This window comes from Teleopsis dalmanni, chromosome 2 (genome assembly GCF_002237135.1).
Source record: "Teleopsis dalmanni isolate 2A chromosome 2, ASM223713v2, whole genome shotgun sequence".
Lineage (NCBI taxonomy): Eukaryota > Metazoa > Arthropoda > Insecta > Diptera > Diopsidae > Teleopsis > Teleopsis dalmanni.
This window is the reverse complement of record NC_051847.1, coordinates 114,561,777-114,581,120: the sequence shown is the minus strand read 5'-3', so window position 1 is coordinate 114,581,120 and position 19,344 is coordinate 114,561,777. Positions and strand designations below refer to the sequence as shown.

General features: G+C 28.4%; 1 protein-coding gene across 2 annotated transcripts; it reads right to left on the bottom strand.

The window, feature by feature from the left end:
• Positions 1 to 3,022: 3,022 nt before the first annotated feature.
• LOC119684312 (Kv channel-interacting protein 1) lies at positions 3,023 to 18,413 on the bottom strand. Of its 2 annotated transcripts, none has more exons than XM_038098327.1 (6): positions 18,173 to 18,413; positions 5,770 to 6,263; positions 5,631 to 5,700; positions 5,451 to 5,521; positions 5,169 to 5,363; positions 3,023 to 3,226 (listed from the first exon to the last, which is right to left on the bottom strand). In XM_038098327.1, exons 2-6 carry the CDS (start codon positions 5,923 to 5,925, stop codon positions 3,098 to 3,100), a joined length of 621 nt encoding a protein of 206 aa, XP_037954255.1. In that variant the 5' UTR covers positions 5,926 to 6,263; positions 18,173 to 18,413; the 3' UTR covers positions 3,023 to 3,097. The 2 variants fall into 2 exon arrangements, with proteins under 2 accessions (XP_037954255.1, XP_037954256.1); XM_038098328.1 differs by having other exon boundaries at positions 18,203 to 18,413.
• Between the last annotated feature and the right edge of the window lie 931 nt (positions 18,414 to 19,344).

Sequence of the window (19,344 nt, the reverse complement as noted above, 5' to 3'; positions counted from 1 at the left end):
TAAATTTATTAATTACTTTTTATATATTTTTGTGATCTCGAACAGTTTCATTTTTTGTAAATAGAACAATTTATTGAGGATAGACACTGGGGATAGATATATATATTTATTAGATATTTGCTATTTGCTATTTGCTATTTACTGGTGAAAACTCATAAATTGATAAATATTTGCTCTTATAAGTTTATCGTTAAATCATTTTTTAATGAAGAGGTTTAGTTTAGCAAAATAAATAATAATAATTTATTTATCAAAATATGTTTAACATACTAACTTAATATAAATATCAATATCTTATAATTGACCAGAAAACATTTTTTTCAAGAAACATATTGTGCATAGATAATATAAATCAGCATTCGGTTTTATCATGAAACGTTCATTTTTCTCTCTTTCTCTCTTTAGTAGTAATATCTAACTTCAAATGTTTATTATGTTATAATTGAAACTATAATATAATTATAGCAACTATGGATAATTATAAAAGACACTAAAAATTCTAATCCGTAATAATATATGTTATTATTATCTGTATAAATTGAAATAATTTTAAATGTTTAACTCAAATCAAGACTAATATAAATTAAATAATTCTATTCTGTACTAGGCCTTATAACTGCTATTTCACCTTATAACCACTATAAAACATAAACATAACCTGCTTTTAATCATTCTATTTATAAATCTTAACACAATATAAATAAATTATATGTAATAATTCTTACTTAACTTTATACACTCATTTTCACAATTTATTGTAATATACGAGTATGTGTACAAAAACTCAATTAAGGTGTATTGGAAAATAAGACATTCGACCTATCTACCACTTCGATAATTTTTTTAAATATGCTATTTATAACTGAATTAACACTGAATTAGTTTTTTACAAAATAAAATTAATTAATTTAATTATACACGATAAAACTTCAACTGTAAATTGTATTAAAAATTATAATTTGACAGAAGAAAAATTATTCTTTTTATATTTCATATTAGTTGCGTTTTATTATTAGCGCGATATGTAATGCGCTTAATTTTTATATAGGAGCTATCGCACATAACCTAAAAAAAACTTACTTTTCGTGCGAACAAAATGAATTCAAGCAAATTATATGCAATGAATTCATATAATTTGTTAGTGTTGCCACAATATTCCACAAATGAATTGCGAGTTTTATTTTTATGCGCCAATAATAAAAAAATTTAACTCTTTTGATTAATATAGTGCCATTTAAGCATTTTCCAAAAAGGAACGAAAGAATTGGGCGGCATAAATTAAGTCTGTTTCAAATTTTTTCTGTATATATTAAGCCGTACAATCTGGCCATATTCCTATAAAAGGGAATTCAAAATTTTCATTAAGATACCCCGTAGAGTTATCAGTCTTTTGGTAGGTTTACTTACAAATCACTGTAAACTAGGGAACTACGCTAGAAGATTAGGTTTCCCTTTCAATAAAATCTGTCGCAGCTGTGGGAAAGACATGAGGATGCCTCTCATCTATTATGTTTTTATTCAGCTCGTGCACGGCGGCTACTCAATACTTTAGGAGTCCCCTTTCTTGAGAATATTGACCAATTACAAGACCTGACACTAAATAGCATTTTAGGCTTCGACAAAGGTTCTAGGTGGTTTTAAACCCTGAATATTTCCTATATATACGGTAATGGGCTATATATACAATGGGCCAATAGGTCTAAGTGGATCCATTAGAGATCGCCGGTATAACCTAACCTAACCTATTTAGCCATACTTAAGTGTAAATTTCGTTTGTTTTTTTGGTAGCATACATAACGTTTTACATAATTAAAATATTGAAATATAAGAAAACCAAACATATAATTTGCTCCGTTCACAATTTAATCTATATAAAAAAGGAGCAAATCTATTAAATACCCTTTGAAAATACTTTGTGTATTCAAAGAAAAATAATCACGGATAAGATATAAAAAGATCGTACCATAAATTGTCATCTATAACTGTATCATACTTTTTTATTCAGTGATAGCATCAATTAAAAAAACACAAAAACTATTCAAGTTTAAAAATTATAATATTGTCCTAAATGAATTTTCAAAGCTTGAATTTTGTATAATGGTATACAATATTATAAATATATACTCAAATCAATATGTAAATATATTATGTACATACTGGTAACGATATATACGCCGATATCCGGATGTTTATAAACGATTCATAATATATAATACCAAAATTCAAACATATAAGGGAGACATATACAAGTGTTGATCATACAAAAAAGTAATTCCCCTGAAGGATGCCAAATCTAAACAACTGTTAATATATTAATAAATTAATATATCTCAAATGCTGGTTTATATTAAAAATAATTTTTTTAACTAATACTAATATAAAAAACGCATTTTTATAAAATAATTCAAGTAAAGAAAAAGAACTATAACATATAAGACGAAAAATATGTGTATAATTAAAATGTTAATATTGGTAAATAATTACAGGTAATAATATATATATGAAATCTTAATAATATTTATATTTTATATTTATACATATTTTGTGCTGATAAAGTAAATCATTTCGGCGTATTCTAATTTATATTTTTCTCTTATAGCCTTAAAGTTGTAAATATTTTAGCAATTCCTTTCCAAATGTATTTATTTGTTAACCATTGTTAATTTAATTAAATTATATAAATTAATTAAGTTTTTCTTTATTTCTTTGGTGGTTTAGTTTTGCAATTGTTTTGTTATTCTTATTTAATTTACTTAAATATAATTAATTTATTTTTTAAGTTGAATATTTTGCTAACTTATTTAATCATTTTATTTAATAATAACTCCAATTCGCTTTGACGGCAGGATTAAATTCATAACTTAAACTCATTTAAGTAATTTTATTATTTTATTTTTAGCTTACATATTTCATAAATTTTTAAACTGTAGCTGCCTAAGAGTTTGTATTAAACAAATTAATTTTTATTATTATTTATGTTAAAAAATAATTTAATATATTAAAATTACTCAACTTACCTACTTATAACAATTTAGAGATCTATTAGCGATATTACGTTTCTATTAGTATTACGTATTTCTTGCTCATTTGCGGGTCATCAAAGGTCATTATCAAACATTTGTAATGATCTGGTAACGAGGTCATCCTTAAGGCATGCTTCTAAAAATTCTTCAATTGTTATAATACCGTCCTGGTTTAAATCAAGTTTTCGAAAAACTCGATCAACCTTAAAATAAATTTTATATTAATGCTTTTTAAAAAATTGCAACTAAAAATATTAATATGAGAAGAAAATTTGTATTCATATTATATTTAACGTTTGTACCATGTTTTAGACCTTGTACCTATTTATGTATTAATTTCCCAATCGGAAATTCGCGTGGTATCGGATTAATAGGAATATAGCAATCAAATTCAAATCATTTATATAGAATCAGATTTGTTTAGAATTAGTTTCGGTTTTTTATCTGTTTAAAATTTGGCAACAAAGTCAATTTAATTTCTTGATTTTCAATTTCATTAATAATTATAGCTTTATAACACTATAAAGGCACTCAAAATTAAGTTGACACCGATAATTTCACATTTTTTCTATATCTAATTTTTAGGTTATAACTTCCTTTCTCTTTTTTTTTTAATTTCTTAATTATTTATTTAGATACTCGTATTTAATATTCTCTTTATTGAAATATATTTCTTTCTAAAATACCACACATTCATATTAACCAGATCGATATATTAAAAAAAAATTATGTCAAACGAAAAAACTGGTAATTTTATGGTATCATAGTAATTTTAATATCATAAAAAGTTTTATTGTAGAAAGCTTATTTGAATCTGACTCATTTACTCGGATTAATAGGTGAAATTATCAAAAAATCACCCCTAAAAAGTTTTGTGGTACCCTCCACACCTTTTAGTAAAAATCATTTTGCAAAAATCTTTGATCGCATAAGAGTATACGTTATGTTTAAGCAACTTGCTATATATTTGGAAATTTGGTCTATGACGGATCTTTTGTTTGTAAATTCAACTCTGCGACTAAATTTTTTGATAGAAACTGCGTTGTCAGCTTATCAAATCGAATCAAGACAACAACTTATAATCTCACAACGAGAGAAACTACTGTGCAGCAATGATGCATTATAACTTAAAGATGTTCTAAATGCATATTATCAAAAGCGAACAAATAAATTCAAATTGACAATTGTACAATGCATTGAATACGCCAAATTGATCGACCTTGACTTAAAAGACTTAAAAGCGCATCCTACAATACAAAACTATGTACCTCCGTGGTTTCTTCAATTAGCATGTACAATTCAACACTACTGATTGCTATATGGAAAACAATTGGACTCTATTGTAAATGGATAGTTGAAAAACTGAAAATCATGTCATATTTACGATTATACGTCAAAATAAATTCCTTATCACGGCTGTTTGATTGACGCGTTGAACATCAAGCTTGCAACAGACCACACAAAATGCAACAGAAACAAATTTCTTATATGTAGAGACAGTAATCTCACAACCGAAGCAGCGAACTTATCTGAGTTAACTGAAATAACTACTGCAAATCACGTGGGTTCTGGATACGCAAGAGCAATGTAGATCAAGCCGATTAATACCAGTATATTAAAAGCCAGTATATTATACTTACAATAATCATGCACCCATCAACAAGGTTCAATTTTTAATCGATAACTTATGGGATACATAAAGCTTTCTCATGAGTGAATTTTTTATTGTGAAACGGACTAATTGATAGTTAATTAAAACAAAAATTATTATTTATTTTTCGAAGATTTCAATTATCTACAATAGTCATCTTTAAACAACTAGCAATGAATTTTGCTTTTCATTTTATTTTTATTTCAATAAAAAGAATTAATTAAAATAAAAAATACTGTACGATGAGTATTGAAAACATCCATAGATTATATTAGACATAAGTCGAATATTTTAGGGCGAAGACATCTCTTCAACAGAAACATATTTTTATCTTTTTATCATTCTCTAATATTTAAACCTTTTCAATTTTTTCAAAATTTTTGTAATTAATATAGTACTTTAAAATCACTTTTTATGAAATAGTTGCTTGTTATGTTTTTTCTCCATTTCTTCTCATATACATATTTTCATTTTTATACTACCAGTATTCATACCTGATCTCTTGCTTTTCTATCATCTTCTGGTTGATGTGGCCTTCGGCCCATTAATTCGTGTATTGCCATAACGATTTCTCCTAACTCGCCACGACTTATGCGTCCATCACCATTGAGATCATATAATTTAAAAGTCCATCGCAATCGTTCATACACTGAACCTCTTAGCAGCGTAGACAAGGTAACTAGTAAATCCTGCAAAGCACAATAGTTATTGTATTCGTGAATCCTTGTCAACTGACAATATAATAAAATATTATTGTGCGTGAAGCAGTTGCTTACCCGAAAACTAATAGCGCCATTAGAATTAACATCAAATGCTTTGAACACATAATGAGCATATAGACTAGAGTCTAAAATTGAGACAAGTAAGAAAAATTAAATAAAAGTTTCAAAAACTAAAAAATGATTAGTTTTAACTACGAAATTTAATACTGATAAATAACATTTTTGTGTACTTACTGCCATGTGGAAAGAATTTGGCGTAAATATCCTTAAATCCATCTTCATGTACTACACCCTCAGGACATTCCTTTAAAAAGTAAATGAAAATTATGGACCATCTTATAAAACAAAGCATGTTTACTTCGTCTTTACTCACAGTTTTGAAGCCTCGGTACATCACGCGTATTTCCTGTTTCGTAAATTTTGTTTGTCTGCATAAATCTTCCAGTGCTACTGGAATTGGCTTAGGCACTCTTGTGTGTTCTAATTCGTAGACTACCTCTTCGATAGGACTTTCCGGTGGCGAAGCCATACTATTGCAATTTTAGTTCAATTTTACTTTGAATGCAACTTAGTAAAAGTGCGGACTATTATTGCGTTGCCTTCAATATTGCTGCTATACAATATATCCAAAAGAGTTTAAGCTTCGGATAACGACCATTGGCTATGTTGGTAATTGTAAATTCGTTTCAAATTTATATTAAATACTAAATACGAAAAAATATATTTCAATTACTTATTAACAGCATTGCATTGCATATGTTCAGCAACAGAAATTTGCACTGTTAACTGTATTGTTCCGTCGATTTGTGGGGTGTGTTCGTTATTATCGGGACTGCAAAAGTATTTTGACAATGTGATACATTGTGACTGCAATTAAAAAAAATGCAAAAAGCAAAATTATATTACTTCAGGAAATTAACAACAAACTGCAAATAAATGTCAAATCTTAATTTGAATTTTAAAATTCGAAGTCCTTGCATTTACGAGTTTTGAACGGAAATCAACAGCTGCTCTGCGTTTCGTTTGAACGGAAAATCAGCAAAAATGGCTTACACACTTTGTATCGAAAAACGAAACGAAAAGAAATGTCCAAGTTTTTTTCATTTTTAAAAATAAGAAAATAACTTTCAATGGTTAAATAAGCAAATACACAAAAATAAAATTTTGTAAATTTGCATTTTCTATTCATAAATATCAAGGTCCTTAAAGTTAGCGTAAGACTTAACTTGACTTAAGCATGCTGCATTTTCTTAAGCAAAAAATAGAGTTTAATTTACTGTACTTGAAAGCCAAATCAAAGTTCGTGAAAACTTTACTAAAACAGATGAATGCGACCGTGCTATATAAAGTACACATCCACTTTAGTGGAATGGTTACTAATACATATCTTATAAGAGAAGGCTAACATAATAACATAAATAAAATTGTATTATAAATTATTTGTATGGGAACTGAACACTGGTTCAGTAAATCCGCACACGAATTACTTATTATCTATTAAGTACAATTCAGCAATAGTAATAATAAATTAACAAATAGTTAAGATTGTACTACTCATATCCAATAAAGGATGTTACAAAAAAAAATATCTTATAATACCTTAGAATAGACCCGATCAAAAAATACATAAGGGGCAGAGCCCTGAAGTTATATGCGAAAATTGACAGGCTATCCTACTTACCACCATCTAATCTTAGAGTAATCACTCTCCGCACGGGGAGGTACGCAGATCTTAGATCAATCACTGAATAATCATGAAGCTTATAAGGAATACATAAATTAGTCAATGAGATGGGTGGGACCCTGCAGTACCCCCAGCTATCAAAGAGTAAAAGTGCCCAGTTGCGCTGACTCGAAAAAAAAGGATCAACATACAAAATTTAGAAGATATATACTAACATTTCTAACAATTTCACAGTTAAATTTGCTTTGCCCTTACAGATATACAATATATAATAGTTTAATGTCAGAGTGGCAACAAACAAAATTCTGATCTGTACTAGAAATAGAAATTAATTTCTAGCAATGCTTGGAAATGTAATCACACTACATGGTATAAGATTACAAATAAACTGATCTAAATTGATGTGGTCCCATATAAATACGAGTATAATAAATATTATTACTGACATTACTAAAAGACAGCATATTTATTCAATTCTCTTCTATTTATTTAAAAATGAAATGAAACTGTATAGCGGTTAGAAACACTACAATAAAAAGCAATTTATTACGATGTAGTTTCCAATTATTTAAACTAAAATGTGTAGGAGCTTAATAAAGAAAGATATCAATGTTCTTCAATACCATGTATATTCTTCAATTATCATAAATATAATTATAGTTTCTTATGTTTCTTACTAATTGGTTGTTGTGTTTAGTTGTATTTAATCTTATATTAAATTGCTTAGCATTTATTAATATTGTAGTACAAGTTTTTGTTTTTGAAGAAACGATCCATTTACTTTAAATATCATAAAATAATTTGCAGAAATCTAATATTAATTCTAGGAAATTTTTATAGAAGAGCAAAGTTGCTACTCATATGCAGACTCATAATTAGATTCATATAGATTCACAGATTGCATCAAAATGCAGTTTATATGGTAGTTGCTTTAGCATAAATATTTTTACTATAACATTTTTTGAATTTATTTATGGATCTGTTTATTAAAATGGTTTTTTATATATTTTTTAATCTGGCTGTAGGTCTCTTCTTGTTAAATAATTCAACGTTTAATACTTTTTACTGTACGCTATATTTCGACTCTCCTTGAAAGTCATCGTCAGAATTACGATCTACGATAACTACACATACGTCATCCTCTTTGGCGTATATGTAGTTTTAATAATATTCACTTTTAGTATATCGTAGTCCTGATGATCGTGTAATATAGACGATAGAACAAAGAGGATGATGTGTATGTAGTTTTAATAATATTAACTTATAGTAGATCGTAATCCTGATGAGGACTCTCAAGGAGAGTCGAAATACATAGTGCAATAAAAATTCTGATGATCGTGCAATATAGCGATAGAACAAAGAGGATGATGTGTATGTAGTTTTAATAATATTAACTTATAGTAGATCGTAATCCTGATGAGGACTCTCAAGGAGAGTCGAAATACATAGTACAATAAAAATTCTGATGATCGTGAATTAGCGATAGAACAAAGAGTATGATGTGTATGTAGTTTTAATAATATTAACTATAGTAGATCGTAATCTGATGATGACTCTCAAGGAGAGTGAAATACATAGTACAATAAAAATTCTGATGATCGTGCAATATAGCGATAGAACAAAGAGGTTGATGTGTATGTAGTATTAATAATATTAACCTATAGTAGATCGTAATTCTGATATTGACTCTTAAGGAGAATAGAAATATAGAGTACAATAAAAAATATTAAACGTTGAATTATTTAATAAGAAGGGACCTACAGCCAGATTAAAAAATATATAAAAAACCATTATAAATATTTTTAGTTGCACTGTACCGAAACTGGAGGTACCGCGATTGTTTTGACTTAAAATAATATTATTCATATGGTACTTACTAAGTCATTTAAAAGTTCGTTAGTTTCCTTTCGCAGTAAAGACATGCCGTTTTTTAAAATAATGTATTAAAACAATGTGACGAAATTTCAATATTTGTATCTTTCTTTATTTTTGCCTTAAAAGGTTTGGTTAAAATAAACATATCTCTTGACATCGCAAATTTTAGCTTGAAAGTGTTTTGTTCTTTGTTCTATTTTGTTCAAAATTAACTAAAAAACTTAATATATATATTGTATTTTCTGCGTAAAGTGCAGTTGGGCTCACATTTTCACAACTACTAATAGTTTTCAGGAATTTCGTAGTACATTTAAATTGAAATATATCCCGACTAAACTTAATACAATATGTACTTAATTTATTTGCGTTTGTATATTAAAATTCTTTTAAAGCTTGCGTGTCAACATCTTTATAGCTGATTATACATTTTTATGTTAAAATAATAAGAATAATAATATTTAGGAAGTGTGAGTTATAATATATTAAAAAAGTTTCAAGCTCATAAGTCAAGAATTTTATGGCTCCAAAGTACTCTGCCAAATTGTTTTAAAAAAACTTAATGTCACACTTACTGATATGTATCTTTTTCCTTTTTAAATAGGTACCAACTTTGAAGAGCAAAATAAATATAATCACTTATATGATATAGGAAGCAAAAAGTTTTATATGACAGGCGTATTGCAACTGCTGTGTACGACAGTAAAATTACAGCCTTGCAATGCTTTTTTTAATTTTTTTTTTTTTGCCTTACAAATGAGTTTTTTGTGTTTGTTTTTAATGCGAAGGACATGGATTGCATGCAGTCATGCAATCTATTTCATGGGCATAGTAGTACATTAAAAGCAGTAAATTATCTATATTCTATCTATCAATACTAAACAAAAAAGTATGTATTACATATATACTCGTACTCGTGCACACATACATGCAATACATACCATGCAATTTATTATAATCGCAAACATACAGTCTACCGAGACCATATCGAAACCGCATTTTTGGTATCAAATTGCGGAAACAACCGAGAGCTTCACAATTATCCAATTGGGCATTTTTTGCTTTAATTTTTGGCAATGATATCGCCAAGACATTCATAAATCAACGCCAATATTCATTGAGATGTTTTATCCACTTTAATTTTTTGACGTTGAAAACACTTTCACAACATCAACCAAAATGATGTTTTGCCAAAATTGTAACGTTAGATTAAGTTGTTGGCCAATAGCTTAAAATTGCCCATAAATTAGCCAATCAAAAAAATTAAGACGAAGTCCTTCCAACGAACTCTGCATTAAATATATACGCTATATGTTAGATATACGAGTACATGAACAAAAATTTTCTTCTCATTATTCTGGTGTGTACTATGAATGTGGGGCTAAGACGGAAATGACAATGATTTATTTTAAGGTGTAACGTATTAGACAAAGAAATAAATTTAGCTTAGTAAGGATATTTTTCCTTTTTGGCATTTTTGGTCTGGCCGAACTCACCTAAATTCATTGCTTAGGCAAGCGCAAAAATTTCGTTTGGCGGATTTATTTTTAGCCATAGTAATAAAAACTTCGCCAATAATTTCGAAATTATTTTTGTAAATAAATCGAAATATTTCGAATATAAGTAGAATAATTTAATGTGCATTTTTCGTATTTCGTACTATTTATACATTTATAGTTATATAAATAATAAAAACATAATATTTAACACAGTTACATATGTTATATATAACATACTAAATATCTTATCTATTTACCAATCCATCATCATCAGAGACTAGGATCTTTCAATAACATAATTTATTTATTTATGATTTGTAAACATCAAATAAACATTTTCAGACAACTAAATAAAAACATTAAAAAAAACTGTGATTACTGTTTTCAAATCTTAATTGTAAATTAGCTGAAGCTCTTAATTACATTACAAACATTAAATTGTTTAAAGACTTAAGTAGTATTCAAAGTTCCATGCATAAAAATTTCCATACAATTCTTAAGCGTTTCAAAAGCTCGAAAGAATATATTTTATCATGAAGACAGAAAAGTGGAATGATGTATCACCAATCTTTCCGTTTCCGATCTTAATGTCAACGTTTATTATTCTTGAGTGCATACGGTTTTTATTAATGAATACTGTATTGTCCGAGTCAACGTCGGAATAACGATTTCAACATCTTATTGAAGTGCATAACATAGCATTAACTCAATGCTGGACGTATTGACATCACATAAAAGCTAACTGCCCTCCGAACAATAGTAAGGATCAAAGATCAATATCGTCCGATTCTCGAAAAATGCATATTTACATATTTACATACCACATAATTAAAGAAACAAATCTAATTTTTTCTGACGACTAATGACTTATATATAAGGAATTTTTCTTTACAGTAAAAAACTTTATTAAATTTGATAAATACAAGTAGCATTTGTTTATTGATAATAGCTTTCTCATAAAAACGAATTGTGAGATTGATCCACATTTTTTTCGATTTTTAAGAGAATTCACTCTTTAAACGTTAAATTAATTTGAGTAGAATATACAAAAATTAAGCAAAAATAGTTTTTCTATGCGAAATACGGGCATAATAAATTATAATTAATAAAAGTTTACTTTTTAATTAATTGAATTTTTGACTGGCCATGCAAATGCTTCAAGTATTACCAAATATCGGTCATCAGTGATCTTTGGAAATACTTTTTTCTAACTAATTGATCGTATATAATTTTTAGACTGCAAGCACCAAGGGTTGAACACGTTTCCTGTCAAGTTTTCAAGTTTGATACGCAGAATTACGTCAAGACCCAACAACGCACTTGCTTTTGTTATTGACTTGCTATATTGTTCTAGAATTTATGAAAGAGCTGTGTTATATTATATGTTCTATACAATTCAGCATATATTCTGTAGAAACAGTATTTATGCATAGGTAACACCCAAATTCTTCTATTTAAAAATAGTTTTTTGTAATGTTTAACTTTTAAGAAACCTAATCAGAAAAGAAACAAAAATTAAATTTGTTTTAAGTTCATTAACTTTCATTAACATTCAACATATAGTCGCACTCAGAGGCGAGGCGTCGAATGGTTCAGAATGTTCACTGAACACCTTAACAAAGCTTCCTTTTTAGATTTTTTTTTTATTAGGTAAATAATCTCGCTATGTTGTTACTTAACATTTTTTATAATAGCTTTTCCAAACAGATTAACATAAACACAAAACGTACAATACAAACAAAATCACACATATGTTAGTTACACCCAACATTACTTATAATTAATAAAAGAGAAAACACATTCCTCTTAAAATATACTAAGATTCAGAATAAAAACTGCACCGCGCTGCTTACAAAGCAAGCAAATGAAATAACATTCACATTGGGACTATATTCAGTATTGAATAAACATAAAACATACAAACAAATATAAAAATAAAAGAGAAAACAAGCCCCCAAAATATGTACGTAAAATAATCATAACTCTGAAATTAGTGCGTGCAAGCGGTTCAATAAAAAAAGTGAACCTCTAATGTTATGCAAAGGAAATACAAAAGAGAAAAGAAATGACTGATCGAAAATCGCTTTACATTTGACTAAACTGAACCATAAATTTATACAAAGCGTGCAAATACAATCAAAGTCACGGTTGCTGTTTTATATGGGCAAATGGTTCAGTAAAAAAACTGAACCGCTCATAGTAAATACAAAGTAAAAGAGTAAATGAATGCATGAGAATTTCTTACTCTTATGTAGAGGTTGGAAATAAACCAAAAACAAAGTCATTATTGCAATTTTATACTAGCAAATGGTAAAAGTAAAGACAAAAATTAAAGAAATTTGAAGTGAAAAATAATATTTAGAAATGGATAAATGGGTAATTAAAGATTTGATTCAAATATCTTTTTTTAAACGATCTTCTGAAAAAAAGATTTTAATTCATAAAATAAATAGACCAACTCCAGATATGAAGAATTTGGTACCTGATGTAAAAATGTCGAAACCTGTGGTAAGTCGTCGTTTTCCTACAGCTACAGCTTTATGGTAAATAAAATCCAGTGGATCACTGGCTGCGAACATTTAAATAAATTGTTTTGTTGGTCTTCAATGCTATTTGCTTGTGGAAAGGACAAAACTTAGAAGTAAAGGGAATACGTTATAGTTGGAATTCTGTTTTGATCAAATTGTGAACACCTTGCCAAAAAGCTGACGCCTCGTTACTGGTCGCAAAAAGTTAAGCAAAAATTTAAAGCATTCTAACAGAATCAGCTTGGATACTCTTTTAAAGAAATTACAATAAATCGGACAGCCTAAGTTGGTGAAATGTTTAAAGTTCAATTCAAAAAGCTAATATATCGTAAAAAAAATTAGAAAGTATTTGTAGTAATTTACAAAGTTTTTACAGATTTTGCTCGAAGCTGTATATTCTTCAGATTTATACGTATAGGACCCCTATGAACTATACACTAATAAATAAATTCAATAAATGATGATTTGTTTTTCTTTTTTTATTTTTGCCTTATTCATTGATGTTATTCATATTACAATATATACTAGACATGTAATATCTGTAGTTTAATGATAAGAATCAATGTTTTGCCGTTGTGCTTGTTTTCCTTACAAAACAAAAGATATCACTACCATGTAAAGTTTTTTTTTAAAAACCTTATTGCATTTTTTACAATAAGTATGTGTTATATACGGTAGTATATTCATATTTCAAGCATTTTTTTCTTAAGGTACTTGAAGGAATTTGTCAAATTCGTTTTAAATAAAAGTCTACATATACACAATACAATACATTGAATTTTATTATATGACAGGAACACATTTTTCTATGCACATCAATAATTTTTCATACTTGTAAATCAAAAGTAATTATACTCTACTGTACTGCGTTTTCGATTTAAATGAAGTTAAGTATTGCTCTGTAATCCTTTTTAATTGATACATTGAAATAGATCAATTAAATTGATCTAGTTGAGAATTGTGGAAAACCAATGTCCCACTTCTTCATCTAGTTTAGTGCAGTTAGTATTTGGATTTGTTTTAGTAATTGATTTGAAATTAAATAATAATTAGAATTACTATAAAATTAGAAATTACTATACGTAATATAAAACTGAACAAATTTTTCGACTCACTTTCAGCGATCTCATAAAAATACTTGTACAGATATTAGCTGTCAAAAAAGTCTATAATACAAACAAAAACTTTACATATACAAGAAAAAAGAAATTAAAAAATGCATATAAATAATAATGTTTCTACAGAGAGAATGGTACTGAAAGCTAACAACAGAAATTATAATTGGTTAGTTTAATTATTAGATGTAATAAAAAGAAATCCAAACCCATTTAATAGATGGGTTTAGTTATCTGTATCCAGCTTTGTATCGGGTTACGTTACATGACATTAGAAAGATATGATTTTGTACTAAAAACTTTTGACTGTTTGAGAATTGACTCAGTTGACTCAGTTGATGGACACTAACAAAGAGAAAATATGCCATATTTCACAGTTTTTCTTTGATAAAGGCGTAAACACAAGCTAGTTAATGCAAAAAAAATCGAATGGACCAAACTTCCATTTGCAAATCGCTGCTTAATCGTAATAAAATCGACCTGTTTCTGAAGTGGTGTTGTATCACTCACAACAACTGAAAACGGTCAAGCAAAAACCGTCGTAATCAAATCGCAGTCAGCCGGCTGAAACGGTAGCCAAGCCAGGATTGACGACCAGGAAGGTTTTGCTGTGTGTTTTGTGGGATCGATAGGATTGGCAGGGAATCATTTACTATGAGCTGCTCTCCTACGGCAAAACTCTTAACTTGGAACTGTACTGTCAACAACTCGACCGTCTGAAGGAAGCAATCGTTCAGAAAAAGACAGCTTTGGTCAATAGGAGAGGAATTGTGTTTCATCAGAACAACGTCAAGCTACACACATCGAAAATGACTCGCTAAAAGCTCCATAAGCTTGGTTAAGTAGTTCTTATGTATTCACCTTATAGTCCAGGCACAAAGTGATTCTCATCTGTTCCTGTCCGTTTATGAAAAACGACTGACTAGATCCATACAAATTTGCTTTTTTTTACAGCTTAACATTCTCCTTTTACAGCCTACTTTAACATAATGAAGTGTATATTTACATATTAGAGAATAAACTAATGTTTTCAAAATTAAATACATTTTACGAATTGACTTTTTATTTAATAAATTTATAGAAAACTAACTAGAACTTTGAAGTTCTATACTTTATTCACTTCTATTTTGATTTGATTTCTACAAGTATTTTTTTTCTTGAGTGCAGAGCAAAATTAAACCAAAGTACTCAGCCAATTGACTATTGCGCCCGAACCTAAAAGAAAGATTTAAGTATCTTGGATCTTTGTAGCCTAAAGATTAGGCTACTCTTATTGAATTTACTCAATTTTTTAATGAATCTAAGAAGATCATAAAGTGCATAAGGATTATTCATGATAAAACATCATAAACCAACAATCTCAATGTCATTTTTATAAATGCTCGACAATAAAAGACAAAGTGCTCTTTTTTTTTTCCACATCTTTATGGTGCCCACCTGTTTTAAAGCCTGTGATGTCAACAATTAGTATTCTGAGGTCCTTCTTTTTAATTGCATCAGTAATTTCATCAGTCCACTGTTAGCTTCTTTTACAAAGCGGTTTGTTACCTTGCAGGTTTCCATATCGGACCACCCTTTTTCGCAAGCAGAGTTCACAACGTCGTTAACCCTACGTAGGAGCTCTGCAGAGCTAATGTCAAAAATTGGTTCTGGCATTATATAAGTGTTAAAGCAGAGCCTTAATGATACCTATTATCAGCCAATACATTACTTATAAATAACACTACAATGAAGAGAAACCCATAGAAAAGGTTATTAATTATATTTTGCATTTTGCAACTTCATATTACATTCACTGATCTTTTTTCAAAAACTTGAGAAGTTAAGGAGACCTTCAAGTGCTACTTGACTGTGACTGCAAAAGTCGATACATTTCTCAAAGAAGTTTATCTGCTAAGAAAACTGTCGTCCTACTTCCAGATCAAAAAGACTACTTAGTTTTATTGTCCTAGTATCATTTAGATCTAATACCAATGGCACCATCAATATAAATATAATAATTAACACACCACACAAGATCGCTTGACTTTACCATTGATGACGTTTTGGATATAGGAGAAGAATTGAAACACACGATATTCCATCTATATTAGAAACAGCTGTAGGTACTTAAATAAATATTAATATATTTTTGAATATTTTTTGGATATTCTACTTTCCTACTGAATTAACTTGGTGGTGTAATTATTTCAATCATAAGATTAGGTATCAAAAAAACATTTTAAATACCTCACTTATTACCCAACCGGGTTGGAGCCCCATTCGATAACATCTATTAAAGTTGTGGACTATAAGGAGAAGCTTAAAATGTTGCGCTTCATTCAAAGTCTAATCGAAATTGGTTTTCCACAAAAATTTTAAGATTGGATCTCTATTCAAAACTCCAACAGTCCGCTAGCAGTGATAACACAACGGACACAATTATTATAAGCCGTAAATATTTTTGTAACATTCGATTAATTGAATCGAGAATAAATGAATATTTACTATATGATATTTAGTAAATAATTTTGTATAAAGAGGTTTTCGAACAGAAGTGAAACAACAACAAAAATTTATTTTTTTAAATTATTTTAATTAATTGAATTTTTGGCTGACCATACAGCTGTTTCGAGTGGTCTTGGAAATAATTCTTATATTTAATTATTCGTCAATAATTATTTTTTGAGACTGCAAGTACCAGGGATCGAACTCGGGTCCTGCCAAATATGAAGCTCAGAATCAGCGCACCTTAACCAACTGATCCAAAGCCGTATTCTTGACTTTTTATGTTCGCATATTTTTGCTGGAGTTTTGTTACTTTTGCTATGAAAGTTTTTATTAACAATTTTACTTGCTGTATTTATATATTACAACGATTTTGGAAATAATTTTAAATAACTGCTAACTAGACTTAAAGGATAATGAAATATATTCTGTTTTCATCTATTTCGAAAATGAAATAGAACGATATATGAAAATATATGAAAAATATTTTAAAGTAATAAAGGAAAATGATTGCCTTTTTAAAAGCTTGGAGACTCTACAGAATGTTTGATACTATTCTAGGAATTGTATTTTATAAAATTTTATTGTAATTTATTGACTAACTAATTATTATAAAGGTTCTTTTGATATTAAACATCCTAAATATATACAGTATGTGTATATTTAGGATGTTGTAAAAGCCTACAACAATGAAATGTTGAAACAAAAATTTATAAAGTTTATTTATTTTACTATTATTTTTTTTTTTGTTTTTTAACTTTATTTTCTTATATTGCTTTCTCTCAATTCAGAATAAACAATAAACAATATTTAGGAGTAAGTGATTATTAAACAATTTATTTTAATACCTAAAAACTGGTTATGGGAGTTCTACATTCTCAGCACACACAGATCAACTAGAGCAAATCCTAATATATTTGCAGAATAAAAATTCATCGATAAAAATAATAGAATTAAAATATCTACTGTGTTAGATTAACGAATTGTTTTTCAGCACAAAATTTATAGTTCTAGTATAGTTCCAGTACTTTTCATTCTTTATCAGTTTCTGGCGTTATTGTACTAAGTTTTTATTATATTTTCTTTACTCTAACAGTTTGAGCTAGTATATATGTATTATTATAGTATATTATCTTAACATATAAAAATATGCTATCTGGTTAACCACCTAACTCCACCCAGACAATTTAAAAAATAACCTACAGCAATTTCTCACTTGATTAACAATGCCAATCTTACAGGAAATTGTTCTAGTTTGTTCAAAGGATTTTTTCTCAAATAATATGTCCATTTAAATAACACACGCCCACTTCTACAAATCTGTAAGCATATATAAATTAACTATACGAGCACATGCAAGAGAAAATCAAATTATTAAACGAAACGCGACAATAGTATATTGTAATGTAACGAACCTCAAGTGTGCGTTCTTAACGGCCATGTAACGTTAACAAAGGGAAAAGGGAACAGGAAAACTTTATTTGCAATTAGAAATTCCTCAACAACATTTTATTAATATGGTTTACATTTTTTTATTTTTTCTATTGTACTTTTTAGCGAATATTCTAAAATTTTCATGCTGATTTTTTACCTTTCAAACAACTAAATGCTTTATTTTCACCTTTCACTGTCGACTGCCGCAGTTGCTTCCGTTTTTAGACGCTTCCGTTGTACGTTGAGCTCTAAGCACCTTCTTTTCCGTCGCGTTGTTGTTTTTCGTTAGTTGAAGTCGTAGTCGTCGTGGTCGTGGTCGTGGTCGTAGCTGTAGCCGTAGCCCCTTCGCAGTTGGTAGGTTATTTTTGTTGTTGTTGTTGTTGTTGTTGTTGTTGTTGTTGTTGTTACTGTTGTACTTGTGGGGTTTAATTATTATTTAGCTTATGCTAGTTTTAGTTTTTCTTGTTAAATCATTGTTAATAAAAAAAATATTTGTTTTCGGCGATGGTTCTTTGCGTGCTTACTTTAATTTAGACGACTTTCTTATTAACTTAATGAGTTGTTTTTATGTTTTGCTTTTATTTGCAAAAAATTATATACAAAAATTTGGCTTGCGGATTTCTTTCAATTGGTGGAGTTTGAAGTTCTTGCTGTTGCGAATGGTGGTATGGTGGTGTGGTAGTATGGTATTGTATTAAAATGGTCTCGCTGAAATTCCTGTAATTATGCTTCATTTGGCTTTTGAATATTGTCAGACATATTTTTTTGTTTTTTATTTTTTTTTCTTTTATATATATTTCTTAAATTAGTTGCTTAATTTAAAAATAATTTCAAAATTTCATTTTTTAAATTTCTCACTTATGTTTGTATTTCTTTCATTAATTTTACTTTTTTATTTAATATTTTGTACACTTTTCACTAATTGCGAAAATTCGTTTATATTTTATTTTATTGCAAAATCTGTTTCTCAGACTTACAAGTGTAAAGTAAAACTGTTTTATCACAAGAAAAAAAAAACTATAATAATAATTTAAAGCGAAGAGGAGAAGCTAAAGAACTCAAAATGTATATCTTCATATCTGGGCAACTTTTTATCTTATCTGTTACATATATTTATTTTAAGTATAGTCCTTAACAATACAACAAACAGCAGCCAACGACGGCGGCACGAGCAAATATCTAATACACAACTGATTTCCCGACTGAACGTTGTCGTTCAAAACAACTTCGCCGTTCAACAATTCAAAGCGTCTGATTTTTCATTTTTTATATTTTTTATATTTTTTGTTTCTTTGCGTTTTTTCGGTTTTGTCCTTTACCCATAAATGA

Excerpts from the sequence above, each read along its gene's own strand:
- LOC119684312 (XM_038098327.1), bottom strand. The coding sequence starts at position 5,925 with ATGGCTTCGCCACCGGAAAGTCCTATCGAAGAGGTAGTCTACGAATTA. Across the intron at positions 5,364-5,450 it reads ATGGCGCTATTAGTTTTCGG|GATTTACTAGTTACCTTGTC; the intron begins GTAAGCAACTGC and ends TGTGCTTTGCAG. Across the intron at positions 3,227-5,168 it reads ATAGAAAAGCAAGAGATCAG|GTTGATCGAGTTTTTCGAAA; the intron begins GTATGAATACTG and ends ATTTATTTTAAG.